The sequence below is a fragment of the Lissotriton vulgaris genome, chromosome 1_1 (assembly GCF_964263255.1).
Source record: "Lissotriton vulgaris chromosome 1_1, aLisVul1.2, whole genome shotgun sequence".
Classification (NCBI taxonomy): Eukaryota; Metazoa; Chordata; class Amphibia; order Caudata; family Salamandridae; genus Lissotriton; species Lissotriton vulgaris.
The window spans coordinates 1559782242-1559801232 of NC_141685.1; the positions used below are offsets into that span (position 1 = coordinate 1559782242).

Genomic DNA, 18991 nt, shown 5'->3' on the forward strand with positions numbered 1-18991 from the left:
CGGCGCACTTGAAAATGTTGGGTGTGCCAGAGTGGGTGTGTGCAACCACTCGATCCGTGACAGCGAGTAAGGGTGTTGATGGGGTCCCGGAGCCTGAAAGTACGGCCCAGGACCCAGCTGTGAAGAGAAGAGGCAGGAGGCGCGGGAAACCGGCCCCCGTTGTTCCCGTGGTCCAGAAGGAGGTAGACCCTGAAGGGGATGCCCTGGAGCCCACAGGGGAACAAATTGCCGAACTGGGAGATCTGCCCGAGCTGACCCACTGGCAGCAGGATGGTGGTCCCTCCAGGGAGGAATTCTGTGCGGAACAGAAGGTGTGCCCTTCTCTTGTGGGCATGAGGCAGCAGGCCTCAGCCCAATCCTCAGGTGATCAGTCAGGGTCACATTTTGTGTACTGGGAGAACGACCTCCTGTATAGCGAGCCTAAGGCTGCTGAGCCTGGGTCAGCCCGTGTGCTGGTGGTACCCCAGCGCTTCAGAGCCTTCCTACTGGGTTTGGCTCATGACGTACCGTTAGCTGGACATCTGGGGCAGGACAAGACCTATGACAGGCTTGTCACCCATTTTTATTGGCCTCAGATGCGTAGGGATGTAGACATCCATTGCAAGACTTGTCGCACTTGCCAGGCAAGTGGGAAAAGAGGAAGGAAGCAGAAGGCTCCCCTCCAACCTTTTCCGGTGGTCAGCACCCCCTTTGACCGGGTGGGTATTGACATTGTTGGGCCCCTGGACCCCAAGACAGCCCTGGGCAACAGGTTCATCCTGGTCTTGGTGGACCATGCCACAAGGTACCCGGAAGCCATCCCTCTCAGGACAGTGACGGCCCCCGTGGTGGGACGGGCACTGATGGGTGTTTTCTCCCGGATGGGGTTCCCCAGAGAGGTGGTGTCCGACCGAGGCACCAACTTCATTTCGAACTATATGAAGTCTCTGTGGAAGGAGTGTGGGGTAACCTACAAGTTCACCACTCCTTACCACCCTCAAGGAAATGGGCTGGTTGAAAGATTCAACCGGACCCTGAAAGGCATGATTATGGGTCTTGAAGAACCAATGAGGCGGAAATGGGACGTCCTCTTGCCATGCCTGTTGTTTGCTTACCGTGAGGTGCCGCAGAAGGCTCTAGGGTTCAGCCCCTTTGAGCTCTTATACGGTCACCCGGTAAGAGGACCTTTGAGTCTGGTCAAGGAAGGCTGGGAGCAATCTCCCAGGAAACCTCCCCAGGATGTATACAGCTACATGCTGGCCTTTCGGAACCAGACTCGGCGCTTCAGAGAACTTGCTCAGGCAAATCTGGAGGCCAGCCAGGAGGAGATGAAGCGATGGTACGACCGGAATGCCACTCTGGTAGAGCTTCAGCCTGGTCAGGAAGTGTGGGTCATGTCCCCTGTGGAACCTTGTGCGCTCAAGGACAGGTGGACTGGACCGTTTAAGGTTGTGGAGAAGAAGAGCGATGTCACCTACTTGGTGGACTTGAAATCTCCCAGGAACCCCTTGCGGGTCCTGCATGTCAACCGTTTGAAGCCCCACTTAGAAAGGTCCGAAGTGGGCATGCTCCTAGCTACAGATGATGGAACGGAGGAGGAGAGTGAGCCTCTTCCTGACCTCCTGTATGCTAAAGAGCAAGACGGGTCAGTGGATGGTGTGGTCCTCTCTGACACACTGACCCTTGAGCAGAGACAGGATTGTCACCAACTGTTGGGGCAATTCCCGGATCTGTTTTCCTTGGTTCCGGGTGTCACGCATTGGTGTGTCCATGACGTTGACACCGGAGACAGCCCTCCTGTGAAGCACAAGGCTTACAGGGTGACTGACAAGGTCCGAGCGTACATTAAGGAGGAGGTCTCCAAAATGTTCGCGTTGGGGGTGATTGAGTCCTCTAGCAGTCCTTGGGCCAGCCCAGTGGTCTTGGTCCCGAAGGCTGCAGCGCCTGGTGCTTCACCGGAACTCCGGTTCTGCGTGGACTACCGAGGGCTCAATTCAGTCACGAAGACTGACGCGCACCCCATCCCCAGAGCTGATGAGCTCATCGATCGGTTGGGGGCTGCCCGGTACCTTAGTACGTTCGATTTAACGTCTGGGTACTGGCAGATCGCCTTGACTGATGGGGCAAAAGAGAGGTCAGCATTCTCCACACCAGATGGGCTATACCAGTTCCGGGTGATGCCCTTTGGGATGAAGAATGCCCCTGCCACCTTCCAGAGGTTGGTCAACCAGGTCTTGGCTGGACTGGAGGAATTCAGTGCTGCCTACCTGGACGACATCGCAGTGTTCAGCGCCAGCTGGGAGGAACACTTGCGCCACCTCCAGGAAGTGTTGTTGGCCCTGCGCGGAGCAGGCCTCACAATCAAAGCCAGTAAGTGCCAGATTGGGCAGGGTTCTGTGGTGTACTTGGGGCACCAAGTAGGGAGCGGTAAGGTGGCCCCCCTGCAACCTAAGATTGATACCATCCTGGCTTGGGCACCGCCCAAAACCCAAACGCAGGTGAGAGCCTTCTTAGGACTCACGGGTTATTACAGGAGGTTGGTCAAGGATTACGGTAACATTGTGCACCCCTTGACTTCGCTGACTTCCAGGAAGCAGCCACGAAACGTGATCTGGACTGATGCCTGTCAAACGGCCTTTGACACCCTGAAAACTGCAATGTGCACAGCACCTATACTCCAGGCACCCGACTTTTCGAAAGATTTCATTGTTCAGACGGACGCTTCAGAGCATGGCGTGGGGGCTGTTCTAGCTCAGGTGAATGAAGAGGGCCGAGACTTGCCTGTAGCCTTCATCAGTAGGAGGTTACTTCCCAGGGAAACGAGGTGGAGTGCGATAGAGAGAGAAGCATTTGCTGTGGTCTGGGCACTGAAGAAGCTGAGACCCTACCTGTTTGGGACTCACTTCCGGGTTCAGACAGACCACAGGCCCCTCAGATGGTTGATGCAAATGAGGGGTGAGAATCCAAAACTGTTGAGGTGGTCCATTGCTCTACAGGGGATGGACTTTACGGTAGAACACCGCCCTGGTACAGATCACGCCAATGCTGATGGTCTGTCCAGATTTTTCCGCCTTAGTGATGAGGACTCCCTAGGTCAAGGGTAGTTCTCCCCACATTTCAGCTGGAGGGGACACGTGTTAGACCTGACATCATTGGCTTGAGTCTCTCCTCCATTTTTTCTGTTTGCCTCTACTGTTTTACGATGTTTTGCTGGTATATGCTTTGGGCGCCGTGTCACTGCTGATCAGTGCCATAGCGCAAGTGCTCCCTATGTTAAAATTATGTATCTATTGTATCCATGTTTGGCTTATTTGGTTTACTGTCAGTCCCTAGTCTAGTGCACCAGGAGTGCCGGGGCTTGTAAATACGAATGCCGCTCGTGGGCCTGCAGCACGTGTTGTGCCACCCACAGGAGCAGCCTTGTAAAAGAATGTCTACGGGTCGGTCATTGCGAGACCCACGTGCAGTCTTGCACTGTCACGCCGGCTGCGCAGGTATACCTACTTGCCAGCCCCTCCAACCTTCCCTTAACTTCATGTTAGTCACCCCTATGGTAGGCCCATGGGCAGGGTGCATTGTAAGTGTAAGGTAGGACACGCCTGACCAAGTTGGCATGTCCTGATAGTGAAGTGCCGCCATCTTCGTGCTTCACTATTGCGAGGTAGCCTGCTCTCCGTTGGATAGAATGGGCCGCCGGGGTTGTTAACGCTATAATCCTAGCTGGCTCGGGGAGCATGGTGCAATGTCGAGTTTGATATCCCTGAACTCAGGGTTTAATGACGCATCCGTTGGTGTGGATGGTTTTTGGACTCTGGGTTCGAAAATAGCACTTTTAGAAAGTGTCTATTTTCTTGCCTAACCATATCTGGTCTCTGCTGGTCTTACGTGTGTGTGACAGGAGCTGGGTGGCTCCAAGAGGTCTGGATGAGTCAGTTTGGGATGAGTGGGACATTTACGTTGAGAGTAGGGGGAGAGTAGTTGTTGATAGCCTGCCTTGCCTGATACAATGCTGGCTCCACCTCCTGCCAAGCGACTGATGGCTCTGTGCCTGCCATGGACGATCCTGGCCCCACCTCCTGCCAGGAGGGCGATAGCTCTGCTCCTGCCAGTATCAATGCTGGCTCCACCTCCTGCGGGGCGTCTGAGGACCCGGCCCGGCTCAATGAATAGGCCAGGTGTGACTACCTAGCTCCACCCACCGCAGACCCAGGGTGTTGGGAAACCCCCGGCATAGACAAAGGGATCAAAGACGAAAAGGGGTATAAGAGAAGGACCCCTGAACTAGGAAATCAGATCACTTCTGACAAGGAACCCTGTAACCAAGGACAAGAAGCCTGCTGATCTAAAGGACTGCCTACCCCTTCTGCCGGTGTGCTGTTGTTGGGGGAATCCTGCAGTGCTTCTTTATTTTTACCAAGGAACCAGGAGAGAGGAACTGTGTGTGTACTCTCACGCTTGCTAAGAAAATCTCCAAGGACTGGAAGAGTGCCAGTCTCCTGCTGAAGTCACAGGGCTAAAGGACTTCACCTGCTAAAAAGTGCTATCCGCTGGAAGTGTGAATCCAGCACCTCTGAAAGAACCAGCAACCACGACGATCGGACGCTGGGCCCAACCGACGCCAGCAGCAACGCCAGTGAGTAGGAGTACGGCTCTAACTCCAGAGGACCTCGTGTCTGCCCCGCTGCTGATCGCATCAACCGTGTGCCCTTCGACGCCGTGAGCGCTGCTCACTCTGTGCAACTGCATCATCGACAACGCCTGCTGAGGCCGGATCGACACCGAGACGCGACGCCGGATTGCTCGACGCCGCTGATCATCGTGTGCTTCATTTTCCTAAGGTACTGTGTTGTTGGGGGTCCGTGTGACTCCAGGCCCGACGTAGCGCTCCTCGCGGTCGACGCCGAACCTGTGGATTAACTTTGCCTCGACGTTGTGTAGCTCCCGTGTGAGTTACCCTGTTGCTAAGAACTGTGTTTCCAAGAAGAAGATTTGCTTGATACTAAAAGACTTTTGTGCTACAGAAGAAACTACCTTTGAACTATCCTTTTTCCTTCCTAAACGTATTTATTCCGATTGTGTACAGTTTTGCCGTTATTTGGTCTTGTGCTAAGTCTTATATAAAAATACTTATTTTTATAATACTACGGTGTCGTGTCCATTTGTAGTGTATTCACTGTATTACTGTATGTGGTCATAATTGCTTAACACACAGCCTCTGAGATAAGCCTGTTCTGCTCTGCCAAGCTACCAAGGGGGTGAGCAGGGGTTATCGAAGGGTGTGATCCCCTTGCCCTGACTAGAAAAGGAGTGTCCCTATTTGTCAGAAGTGTATACCTCTGCCAACTAGAGACAGCCGGTTCTAACAGTGTATATATACAAAGAACTACTGCCTTCACAGCCAGTGTGACCGCAAGGATATGTCACCCATTTGGTCATGCAGGTCTTTTTGGAATGAGCCCATTCCACAGACCTTCCTCCTTAGAAGTTTCTTCTGTGTTATCGAGCCACAAGGTAAGGAATCTATGGTTAAAAGCATCCATCAAAAAACAGGTTACTTGCATTCAGTACCTTTTGGTAGATAATTTGTTTAACTAAAGATGCCTCACTGCCTTCCTGCCTCCTTGTTGTGTGGATTGGTCTCTTTTCCATATAAAGTCTCAAGCTAGAGATCTGTACACTGGTACTCTGACTTGTTTTTGGGCTCCACGTCTGTGCACAGGGATGGCGTTTATATGTGACTTCGTTAGTCATTTCGGTACAGAACAAAGTCAACGTGCTTCCACACCGGTGTGCAGGAGATCTGCTGTCACAGTTTCCAGATCTAGTCTGGCACATAAGGATATTCCTTGGGTGAGAAATCTGTAGTTATATAGTGGATCCACCAGAAAGAGCATTACAGAAGGTAAGTAACTTGTTCTTCTACAAACAAGAAAGTAATTGCATCAAGGAATATCCCAGAGGAGATGGTAGAATGAAATATCTCAGAGGAGATGGTAGAATTAAAGACGGTATTGTTTACTTCATGAGAGTATGGATTGAGCCACATCATATTTATGGAAACCTTGACTTGGAGCTTTGTGAATTTGATGATTAATAAATCCACAATTTGATTTTACGTGTTAACTGTGCGCACTAAATTCCTGCTGTTAGATCATTTCAACTGCGATGTCTTACAAAAATACCAATATAAACTTTTCTTAGTATTGAGAAAGGGACCTGCGCTTAGTGTTGGTTCCTCCATGTTCTGATGTTGTCTGCTAAAATATTTGTCTTGAGGTTCATGCTGTGCAGTTGTCACCGTTGAAGGCCAACCTGATTCTGATAATTAACTTTTCCACAGAGCAATCGGAAAATATGTCTAAATATCCTGTAAGATTTGGTACCCACATACTTGTGTCAAATCCAGCTCTATGTCACAAGATGCTTCATAAACAGCTAGGACTTCAGCACCGCTATGAAAATATAGCTATATTGTAAGTGTTATGTTTTTCTGCATCGTGTCTAGGTGCTGTTTGAAGATGATTTAGCAAGTCGACGCAGTCCTCTGACACCAAGGCACGGACCTGGACTGACAGATGTTTATCAGTATGATCAATGGTTGTCTGTACGACATGAAGCCACACTTATCCCGATGCAAGAAGATTTGGCCATTTGGCTATCTGGCCTACTTGGTGAGCTTTATCCATTCTTTACAAATCTGAATGTAACCTCAAATTAGTTTCTTATTAGAATGTATTTTAACTAGATTGGTCTTTAAAATTAATGTAGTTTTAAAACACAACAGATGGCTTTGATCTGGCAGAAATGAGTGGTTGTGTGATTGGAATTTTCTAGAGTACGTCTCAACAGTAACTGCACCTTTTTGTGGATATATCAGTGTAAGCTTGGCCTACAAGCCCGTAGTATAGGAAAGTGCAGAGGCTTCTACTTAGCCCTAGTCTATCTTTGAGAACAGAAGATCAGGGACACTTGTCAGTCTTCACTGATGGGATTGTAGTTTTGAAAGCATGCAGTGGAATTCAGGAACGTTCTCAGTAGCTACCTCTTCCCGATATTTAAACCATCATAGACTACCTACATAGATTGTATCCACTTCAGCTTCTGCCTCTCTCAGCTGTGATACTTTTTTGCACGTTTTCTCTATCCATCCACATTTATTGTCCTGAGCTGTTACTGGAAACGGTAATCATAATATATTGGCTTTGTATTCTGTTGGTGTTCACATTTGCATCTTGGCTAGGTTTGTACTTTTATACCTTCGATAAAATCTACAATAAAAATGTTGCTATCTAATCTGTCCACTTAGAATTTTTTGCTCAAATTCAGGATTCACTGTTAAGGTGTTAGGGTTTCATTTGCTTCCCTGCCTTAATGCTTCCATCCTGCCTGGTACTCTGTATTGTGTAGGTAGGACAACCTGACATTAGATCCCAATCTGTTGTGCTGCAAGCGGTTTACTCAATGTTTAATGCCTGCACTATTAAGAGCAAGTGAATAGCATCGCTTCCACCTCCTAGTATTGTCAATGATACTAACTAGTCTATTCCAGCCTTCATGTGGTGAATCTGGATCACTTATCACACATAAAACCTTAAACAAATTATTTAAAAGCCTACGTTTTTTTTTTTTTTTTGAAGTTCAACAAGATCTTTATTGTTGAGTCTTAGACATTGTTGACACAGCCTTTGGCCTACAACCCTGGGGCCGGCCGCGAGGTGTAGATTCTCAGCATCAGTAAACAACACAGCCTTACAGCTGGCAACCCGGGGGTCCAGCGGCGTATCTGTTAGTATCATAACAACAATAGATTGCATTCATGCGGAACCAGCTGACTGCTACTGGACATGCAACTTCATTTTTGGGGGTGTGTTGAGTCCCCTTTTTGTTTGTAACAGAACATGTAGAACCATCAACCTAAAAACCCCTGGGCAATTCTACACTCCGACAACCACCGTGTGTAGCATGGTGTAAGTGCGTGTAATACAGGCCTAGGACATTGAGCTGCGTAAAGAGAAACATATCAGACCCGTTGCTTCAGGGGGTTGATCACATAAAGTCAAGCCTCGTGAACCTCCTCTTCATCCCCCTCAATGGTCAAGAGATAGTCAGTCAAATAACACCAATAGTTCTTAGAGCGTGAGCGTCTGGGCAATTCCTCTTCGTAGGTGTGCAACATGTCCCTGCAGTAAGTCAGGTCCTTTAGCCATGTTTTAGAATCTGGGACCTTCTTCCCTTCCCAGCACTTGGATACTTGTCTCTTAGCAATTAACAGTGCCACAGCGCAGAACTTACGTTTCCCCGATTTGACACCGGGCAACAGTCCTAACAAACAGTTTTTCATTGTACATTCCACTTCGATCCCCACCATAACACTCAGAGTGGTCACGATTTCACCCCAAAATGCATATATCCTCTGACAGTGCCAAGCTAAATGGACAAAGTCCGCCCCGTCGTACCCACATCGCCTGCACCTGGCGTCCTCCCTTAGCCCATACCTATGCAATCGATGTGGTGTGTGGTAGGTTTGATGTAAGTACTTCAGGTGAGTAATGCGCAGGTTGCTATTTGAAGTAAGCAATTTAAGGAGCGTACACGCGACAGACCACTCACGCTCAGTCAGTGCTTCCTGTAGCGAGTCGGTCCACCTTTGCCGGGATTTGTCAGTATTGTGTGGGAGCTCACTTTGTGCCACCTTGTACAGTCTAGAAACCATATGGGAAGTATTCGAAGTGGTAATTATGAATTGTAGCGACTGTAAAGTGGGGGGCTCTTCTGGGTAGTTTGGATATAATTCCTGAATCGCCTTCTGCAGTCTAAAGTGTGTAAACCGGAAAAGGAGGGTCGGGTTGCTGACATATGTCAGATCGTCGGCTGTGCAGAAAGCCCCTTCGTGGTATAGATCCCCAAAAGTGTCTAAGCCTATATTTTTAAGTATGTCCATTCCCACTTTTTCGGTAGTCACAGATATGCGCGGGTGAAAATGCAGTGGGAGTGCCGGGGCGTAGAGCGGCAGTTTATGTGCCATCCTCCCTAGTGTTCTCCATGCGCAAGCTGTGGTGTCAATCGTGTTAATATCTTTTGAGTGTAACGGCGGACGTTTGTGTGACACTATCGCGTTCAAGTGAACCGGTGCCGCATCGCCCTCCTCTACCGCCGTATGTGTGAGATAAGGGGTGGGATGATACCAGTGCGCCACGTATTGGGCCTGCGCACATAGATAGTAGAGCCGGAAGTCTGGCACTCAAAACCCTCCCTTTTCATATGGTAGCGTTAACGTGTGTAGGTCAATGCGTGCCCGCTTACCCGCCTACACGAGCTTAAGTACTAGGGATGTTATTTGCCTGAAGACTGCTTTGGGTGGTGTGATAGGTATATTATTGAATAAAGCCTACGTTTTTTAAATGTAGTCTTTTCTTATTCCACTCTTCTGTTTCAGAAGCATCTTTAGAAAATTCCTTTCTGTGTTAGAGACTTTACTTAGCTGCTCTTTTGAAGACCATTGATTATTTTCTTTGTCATTATCAGTGACGAAAGCATGCATCAAAGAGCCAATATTTAGCATCGTTTTTCATTGCTTTGCCATTTTTTGGTCTTGCCTATGCTTCTTTGGAGTGACCTTTTGGAATCACTCTGTACTTTCTTGTAAACTCGTGCATGTACTGCACTGTTTCCAATGAGTACTCGTGCACGTAGAGCATTTACCTTGCTGGAGCGAGCAGCGGTGTCATCTGTGTGCATTTATCGTGACCGCCTCTGCTCGCTCCCGTAAGGTAAACGCTGTGCGTCGCTTTAACTTTCGCGGCCGCGTGCTGCGCTTGTCTTTCAGCGCTTGTTTTTTTACTGCCGTAGGCTCGATGTCAATTCTCTCTTACTTTTCAGAAGCGTACCTGTCGCTGTGTAAACAATAGCTGACAGGCTCTGGTTGAAGCGTGCCTGTTGCTGATAATTCTTGTACTAGGCAGCGCAGAATTTAATATAAACTTTTTCTTTTCGAAAGCTTGCCTGCGCTGCGTAAACTGTGTCTGACCGGCATGGTTAAAGTGTGCCTATCGCTAACATTACTGTATTTATTCCCAAAATATGGCTGCTATGCGTGGCTCCAGTGTGCATAGACGCGATGACGAGAATAATCTCCTCCGCACTAGCCTCAGGAATGGACACCAGCCGCACGCACCTTCAGCACAGCGTCTTTCAGCCTACACCTTGGCTTGAGCATTCCTAGCTCCGCCTTGAGCGCTGCCTGCCTCGCACACTCCTTTTCCAGCGCACTCCTTGCCACGCGTTGCCTGGACCAACTGCCACAACAATGAAGTGGTAAATCTGAACAACTTTCAATTTACCTCAACTTATATGAGGACTTGTTTGTGTAGTTGCCGGTCTTACTTCTAGACGACTCCGCTTCAGGAAGGGTCCTCGTCTTCTACCAGCACCACGGGTCAGTCGACTCCACTTCGGTTTCTGCCTTATTCATAGGCATGTATAAAGAAAGGGTCCCTGTAGAACAGTGTACCTTAACTTGAATTTATTACAGAAAGCAAAGTCAAAAAACATATACAGACACTGTAAATTAATCACAATGAATGGACCAAATTACTTGGTAAATAACAGCGCCCCAAGAAAGGAAATTGGGAGCGGGATAGCGTGATGCTGTGAGGGAAAAGGACAGTGAAGGGATAAGGTTAGTGACAACTTATAAATATCGAAATACATTCGAAATGCAGTTAGATTTTAAAGGCTTCAGATCCCTGAGCCGAAAAGGGGGATCATAACATATCCCGTAGTACTTAGAGCAATTTCTGTTGACACAAATGTATCCAAATTAATGCGGGCGTGTCAACTGAAAGGAGGGTGAAGTAGCCGTTGACGTTTCGACCCCACGCTACATTTGTAGGCGTATTTGTTGCCTTACATCGGGGTCTTCATCAGGACAGGGTGTAAGGTATAAACAGGGTGCACTACAGTATCTGCTCGCGGTGAGCAAAGGACGAGACCGTGTCAAATTGGTCCCGCTGTATCTATATAGCCCGTGAGGATTGACTTTATCCTGATTCCATTAGTACTTGCAACTTGTTTATTGAGTATCTAATCAGTGGGAGGGTGATGTGCGTCAAGTGTGATCGCACCAATCCGCCGCTTCTGCTATTCAAAGCACGGAGCCCCAAAGTGCAGCCTCTCCACGTCTACTGACTGCAAACAAGTGGGCGTGTAGCCCATTTGGAAATAAGAAAACAATTTCAGGATAAAGTCAATCCTCACGGGCTATATAGATACAGCGTCTGTATATGTTTTTTGACTTTGCTTTCTGTAATAAATTCAAGTTAAGGTACACTGTTCTACAGGGACCCTTTCTTTATACACCATATAGCGCCCAGGTCCCATGTGGATTTCATTGGGTAAAACCCCCCTCTTTGACAAATTATTCATACGCATGGGCACACTGTGCCAGCATAGTTCCCACTCGTCACCATTTCTGTAAGACTGAATCTCAACCCAGGAACGTATTTGAAGTACTTTATTGCATAGAACTGGCACAGTATGAACAACAGGTGCTTGAATCTCCAACCAGCTTCTCCCATACCTGTCTTGACCTCCCACGCAATCAGTCCCCACATTTTACTCGCATTCTACACGCATGCCCTTGTGCTTGAGGCATGAGGAAGTATGTCACCACAGGCGTCCCTTCCAACAACGACAGGACGCTCCGGTAAGTCAGAAGTATTTAATATAGAAGAGTAGGCAGGCATGACTTCTCTATGTCCAGCTCAACTCCATCTGGATAACTGCCAGTTATACATTCCAGAACTTCCTCCAGGTCCTTGGCAACAATTACCAGGGCAACCACCCTACATCAGGGAAACCAGATACCACAGTACCCACAAACTGTGTGGGAAATCCATAGAGTTTCTTTGTCTTTATCACATAGGTGTCTTCATAAAGGGTAAACAATCTTTACAACGAAACTTTTACAACGCACTACCATTACGACGCAACTTTTACAACGCAAACCATTACAACGCATTGCGCTGGGGGCGCTCTAGGATAGGGAATAGGTTTAATGTACTATCCAACACCTTCCCTACTATCCACGGGGACTGGAGTTGGAATAGTAAATTAAACTATTCACTATCCAGCGCCCCAAAGCACTATGCGTTGTAAAGGCATGCATTGTAAAAACCGCGTTGGAAAGGCATGCGTGGTAAAAGCATGCGTTGTAACGTCATACATCCTTCGTAAAGTATTTTCTTGTTAAGTTGATGAGACATTTAAATGAGATAGTGCCGTAAACTACAAGTAGTGGTTACAAAGCTCCAGTACTTACTTATATAACTCAAATTTAAAACACATTCTGAATGTTCTGAATAATAATGTTCTTTGGTGTATGTTTCCCTTTTTTTAAAATGTTTGAAAGACATCTGCTTAGTGATAAATGTTTAAGAAAAATTAAAGAAGGTACATAAACTGAGAAATACAAAAAACACAAAAGTTTCTTCTTGAATATTCTGCCCCTTTTTCACAAACAATGTAATACATGAATGATTCTATTCCCACTCTCTCAATTTTGCACACACTTTTGAAATAGCAGTGCATTTTTTGCTTGTTACTTGTAACATCAATGTTTATGTGCCACATGGCTATTGTGAGAGCAACCCGTTGTCTCCACCTGAATTTTGTGACATAGCAGCTACATAATACTGGTCTTTTCTGAAATCTGTCTACCGCCCTATCTTGTGATGTCAATTTCCACGTCATACTAGTCTTGTGACATCAGCGCTTGTTACTCCAGAGCACTACCTGTATCTTGAAACATCCCTATCACATACTCCTACTGTGATGTCAGAGATCAATCATGCTGTAAAGTGCTTGAAATGGTAATGCAGAAGTGCAGAAACTCAGTCGCCTAGAGTACTTGTTTACTGCTGAGAAGTGACAATACGCTACCATTAAGGCCACCGAGGCCTTCAGGCCAGAAAGCTCTCTCACCATGTTATACTCAAATTGCTTCTTGGCTGTATGTGTCACTCACATCTTCAGATACTGAAACTGTCTAGTTCCTGCTTTAAGCCCACGTTAGGGAGGGACTCTATGCTATCTCTGTCTAGCTTTGTGATGGGATTAAAATATTAAGGTTGAACTGCAACCCGTTTTTTACTCTCCACATTCCTACAGATTTCTTGATTTTAAATAGCGTAATGAAATTGATTACAGGCAGGCAGGTATGTCTTCTCTTGACTCTTACCATTGGGAAAAGCCTACAAGCAATTGATCGATGGATAAGTGTGGCCACTAGACAAGCTCTTAAAATTTCAAAGAGGACTCGTAACACGCCTGGCCTGACCCTACACGGTCTTCCTCCGAGTAGAAATATCACCTTTAAAGCAGTGTACATAGCTCCCAAAATATTTGGTAAAGGACCACTGCTCCTTTAGCAGAAACTCCACACACCAATTAAGTGTTACGTTCAAGGTGGGCTCCATTGTTAATTCTGCTTCCATTCACAAACACAGGAGCTCCAATCTAGGTAGCCAAACTGTGGTATCCAATGCCTCCCTTTCCTCCCCTATCTCACCAGACCTCTCTTCTATTCTTCATTCCCCAACTCTTGCCCTTTCCTTCCCATCTCTTCCATCCCCTTCTGTTCATTTTTTCCATTTCCTTTAGAAGCCCCTACAAAGTGGATTATGGTAGACGGACAGAAACAGAGCAGAGAGAAAAGAGGAAAGGAGAGAAGTGAAAAAGAAACAGCTACCTGGGTAGACGAGTAAACAGACCAGAGGTAACGCGCGACAATGGCTAGCCTGAGGAGCAATGGGGGCCTTAATGGTTGTGAAAAGGGGTGGGTGATTATGACCGATCTAGGCATGCAAGAAGCTTACCGGGAATAGGGCATCCTCAAAGAGTCTCAGCGTTCTAAGCTTGGCAGGTAAATATCGCACATATTCTATTTTACAGAGATATTGAACCAGGGGACACCAGACAGTGTTAAAGCGAGTGCAGTTGCGCAGTGAAAAGTTCCATAGTTATAACGTGCCACAGTCACACAAACCAAGCGGCAATCGGGGGTGCCTCTGTTTTTTTCCAATAGAGCGCTATGAGTTGCTTAGCCGCCCCAAGCATGTGTAAAGCTATAGTCCAGACGCTGCGAGTGAGTGCTTTCAAGGAATCACGTTTGAGGCCCAGGAGGATCGTGGCTGTAGATTCAGGCGGGGAAACCCAACACCTCCTTAATATGACTAAGGACTTCCTTCCAGAGCAGGGTCAGGAGCGGGCAGGCCCACCAAATGTGAATAAAGTCGCCAGATGCATTCGAACATCTCCAACACAAGGGGGAACATTTTGTGTAGCCGGATGGGCGTGTAGTACCATTGTGTCATAATGATATATGCATTTTCCCTCTGTGGGATGCTGCGATAGACCCGAGGAATATCTCGCCATAAATGATTCTACTGTCCAGGTGTGATTTCCGTTCCCGACATCAGGTGCCATTGACGTTGATATGGGTGCACAGTCAGCGCAGGAGGGTGTTGTAGGATCTGGTATGTCTGAGATATAAGGCTCTTCGAATCATCAAAGGAGCAGACCAGCCGCTCAAATGGGGGGGTATGGCCGAGTAGCCGCTTGCAACAGTGCAGGTGACGATACCATGTGCCGCAACTGGGCATACAGTAGGCCCGCTTCTGACAGGAGATGAAATTCTTCTCTGCTCTGGGCAAACGTCTTCAAGAGTTCTGCCTCAAACATGTCTCCAATCACTCTGCACCCTCCCTGTAGCCATTTGGCAAACGCTTGCATGTGGCAGGCCGGGGGAAGAGCGGGTTGTCCGCTATGGGAGTATGAGGGGAAGGGAAAGTAGTCAACCCCTTACGTACGGCTATTTTGTCTCAGAAATGAAGGACCGTTTTGGTATGCGCTGCCATGTAAGCACTGCGGAGTGTGCCGCCCGGTGGAGCCATGTAAGATCCCAGATAGTATGCCCCTTTACCATCCTGTCCATATGGTACCATACCTTTTTGCTTATAGTGGTTGTCCATTCCGAGACAATATGAAGGTGTGAGGCCCAGTAATAGTCCAAGAGATTAGGGCATTCCAGTTCCCCTCTATTTCCTGGCAACATGAGGGTCTTGTGAGAACCACGGTCGGCGAACACCCCAAATAAACTTGGTGATCTTTTTGGAGGTCCAGTATCTTTTGTTGTGGTATGGGGGGTGGGAAGACATTGAAACAAGTATAACATTTTTGGGAGTTTGGACATTTGGATAGCGTGAAGCCTACCGAGCCAAGAGATAGTCAGAGGTTTCCACCTCCGCAGGTCCTCCTGGATGGCTTTCTTGCATTCACGCCAATTTACCTGCGATCATGTGTCCAGGAAAGGGGTCAGCTGGAGGCCTAGATAACGAATATGGTCCGCAGTCCATCGATAAGGAGCCAGTGTTTTCAAGACTGGGATCGTGAGGTTTAAAGCCCAAGATATGTCATGATTAATTTTAAGGCCGAATGCCCTTTCAAAGGTCTGCAGGAGAGCATGGAGCGCCGGGAGAGAGGTACGTGGGCGCGCCGATGTGAGAATGAGATAATCCGCAAATAACGCTACTTTATTCTGTCGACCTCCGAAAGTGAGGCCGTGGATGTCCTTGCTTTGCCTAATCATCTACACCAAGGGCTCCACCACCAAGGCAAATAGCAGAGGCGACAGGGGGCAGCCCTGCCGTGTACCCCTGTGTATGTAGAAGGGATCTGTGAGCTGCCTGTTAACACGGACCCGCGCTTGAGGGGAGAGATAAGGTGCCATGATCCTAGAATACATATTGTGCCCAAGACCGACCTTGTGCAGTTCTGCGCGAAGAAAACCCCAGTCCACCCGGTCAAAGGTTTTCTTTGCGTCAAGCGATAGAAGGCAAGCCGGTTGTAGGAAGGTACCTCCTGACTATGGTTGCCCCCAACTTTTTGCCCTGTGTTTTAGCTGGTTTTTGACATAGTCGACCTGGGGCCCTGCCAATCAGGACCCCAGGCCTACTGCTCTCTCTGTAAAATGGATTCCATGTACCCTAGGTGCATTTTCAATTGGTACTGGGCCACCCTATCAGACCCTGTAACTCAGGGCATGGGTGTACCCAGGGCTGCCAGGGGCTGAAGCATGTATTATGCCACCCCTGGCTGGCCTCTTAAATTTGACACAACTGGCTGCATGACAGCTGGGGCAAAGTCGTGTAATCACCCTTTGCTGTAGGTATAGTATACCTATACCTAACCCTAAAATGGACCCACAGATTCCTATCAGTCACTCCTATGGCAGGCCTTGACAATCCTGAAGGCAGAGTGCTTGGAATCGTGTGAGATGGTGCTCTGGCATGAGCTGAGCCTGTCTGCAGCTTGCGGAACCAAGTCCTAATAGCTGTTCCATGATATCGCATACCATATACTCTTAAGTGCATTATAATCCTCGCGGTTAAATGCTAACTTTGGTATTGCTTTATCAAAACATGTAGAGTAAGGTGTCATACGAATTGGAATACTAACCCCTCGCCAATTCTGGCGACGGGGTTAGCATTCCACCCTTCTAGAGGGACACGACATGTATGTAACTGTGAACCCCGGTTAAAGTTAAACGAAGCCTCAGCTCCACAAAATGGATGCTGCCACCACAGACACGAGTCTGACCCCCTGCAGCTGGGAGTCCTTCCAGCGAGGGGAGCCTGGACAAAGGGTTTCCTGTCAGGGGCGGTGCTAGCACCGTCCCAGACATGGCTTTGTGTATCCTGGGTAGGCAGGGCTTTACAGGAAGGTGACTGCTGAGTGGCACCCCGGTGCTCACTACGCATAGGCCAGTCTGAACCAGTTCCAGGGGCACACCAGCCCCTGGCCTGGGGAAGTCCGGCATGGCAGAGGGGTGTAACCACCCCCCTCCTAGTCCCACCCATAGGCAGGACCTAGTCACTGGGTCAGCCCCTTTTTTAGTATAAAGATGGGAGCGGGCCCCCTGTTCAAATTAGATCATCTTTGGAATCAAGACACGACTTTCTACGAAAGGACATCAAGATTTCTTCTTCAAGATTCTCCCTTGTGGCTAAGGAGTAGTCACCCTGCATCAAGCGGGCACCATCCTAAGAACACTGCGGTCTGCTGCAAGTCCTTCTTCACGAATCCGACGACCCAGCTCGACGAGACCCGGCTTCCCTGGCACCTCTGACCTCTACTCACCTCTACAGCAAAGCTGAGAATCGTGAGTGCGACGAGACCTCGAGGGACCGACGATCGCCAAGACTGCACGACTTCTTTGTAACAAGCCCACCGAGTCTTCCACTGGTGAGTGCTTTGGGGTCCGAGAAGCCCCAACCCTGAGCAGCTCCAGCACCGAAGATCAGCCCTCCAGCATCTCCACGATCTGCGTGGGGCCCTTCTGCTTTTGCGTGCTCACCGCGCTGTGTGGCTACTAGCCGGCTGGCTTGTGGCCTTCTTCACGACGCCCGACGACATCACTGCTGCTGGTCTGGTTGCTCCAGACTGGCCCTTGCTTCCTTCTTCAAGAGAGGCACCCCGGACCCTCCTGGTCCACTCCAGACGCCATTTTAGGTCCACCGCGTGGGCTTGAATTTGCCAAGGCTTTGTTGCCCAATCCTGGGTCCAGCGACGCCGACAGCTTCAATCTTCGTGGGACAGCTCGCTCCTCCTTCCTGGTCGCCGACAACGCCTCCTGGTCCGTGAGATCTTCGAGCACAGCGTCACCCACTCACCTTGTCGAGGTGGCTACCATCCGGTGCCCTCCTGGTGCCCACTGACTACTGGCTAGTAGTCTCGAACTTGGTCCCCTCTGCTTTCAGGTGTCATCTTCCATCGATCCAGGCTTGGATCCACCGAACTTTCTTCACTGGTCGCCTGCCAGCAACTTCTTTCTTCCAGGCTCCTGGTCCGTCAACGAGGATTCCCGACGTCTTTTGAGACATATGCAGCTGCAGCCCCTGGGCTAGGTAACTTCGGCATTTCGGTGCCCCAGCATAGCCTCACTATCCAAGGGTCAGGATCCACTTTCGTTTTCTCCCTACCAGGTCGGGTTCGCCCGAGAACACTAACTTTGTCATTACTAGCTACCATAGACTTTGTCCCGCATCTCGCGTGAGAGTGCACACACTGCACCCGAGTCCCCTGGGTCTCCTAGAAGTAATCTAACGATTCTATAGTCAAGTCCTAGCGATTCCAAAGCCTATTAGTACTGTACTTACCTGCTAGTAATTTCGCATTCCACTTTCAGAGTATATGGTTTTCCGTGCCCCTCGGGCATTTGTGTATACTGTGCTAACTTAAGTATTTTTATAAGAGTTTTGGTTTGTGCTTAGTACCCTGTCCTCATAAAGAGTACAGGGCTGTTGTGATTCTTAATAAATAACTGTTTATTTTCATAACACTTGTGTGGTGTCCTTTCACTTGGTGTTCAAGGGGTATATGTGTGGTAAACAGCTGGCTTAACACGCCCTCTCGAGTCTTTAGCCTTAGACTGCTCGTATCCACGCTACTAGGATAGCTGGTCTATAAGGTTGACTTACAACCAATCATCAATAAGGGTTGCTGGACTGATACATAGTGTTCACTAGAATAGTGAGCACTGCATATCAGGCCACCTTCTCACACCGGTATATTCCAATGGTGTGCTTTTCCTACTGGATGCGCAATTCTTCCGACGTTATCTGCCCCCTGTCTGTTGCAGATGAAGCCAACCTGATCTGGCTCCACAAGGCCAGGCATGTGAGGATCGAGAAGTTTAGCTAACATTTTAGTGTAAAGTTTGAGGTCCGTGTTTAGTAATGTTATGGGACGGTAAGAGGCACATAGCGTGGGATCCTTTCCCGGTTTGGGGATAAGAGCTATTTCTGCCATACCCATGGAAGGCGACGGCCCCTCCGAGTCCGAGAGGAATTATATAGTTGCATCAGGTAGGGCTGGAGCTGCGATATGAACATATGATAAAAGGCCACCGGCAAGCCATCCGGGCCTGGCGTCTTTCCAAGGCGGAGGTCTTTCA

The 18991-nt window shown here is 48.5% G+C and overlaps 1 protein-coding gene across 1 annotated transcript in view; it reads left to right on the forward strand.

Moving 5' to 3' along the window:
- GAS2L3 (growth arrest specific 2 like 3) overlaps positions 1-18991 on the forward strand; it is a 234627-nt gene that overhangs the window by 73995 nt on the left and 141641 nt on the right. Inside the window, exon 4 of the mRNA XM_086918027.1 lies at positions 6485-6650. Coding sequence (XP_086774153.1) covers positions 6485-6650 — 166 coding nt within the window. The remainder of the gene's footprint in view (positions 1-6484; positions 6651-18991) is intronic.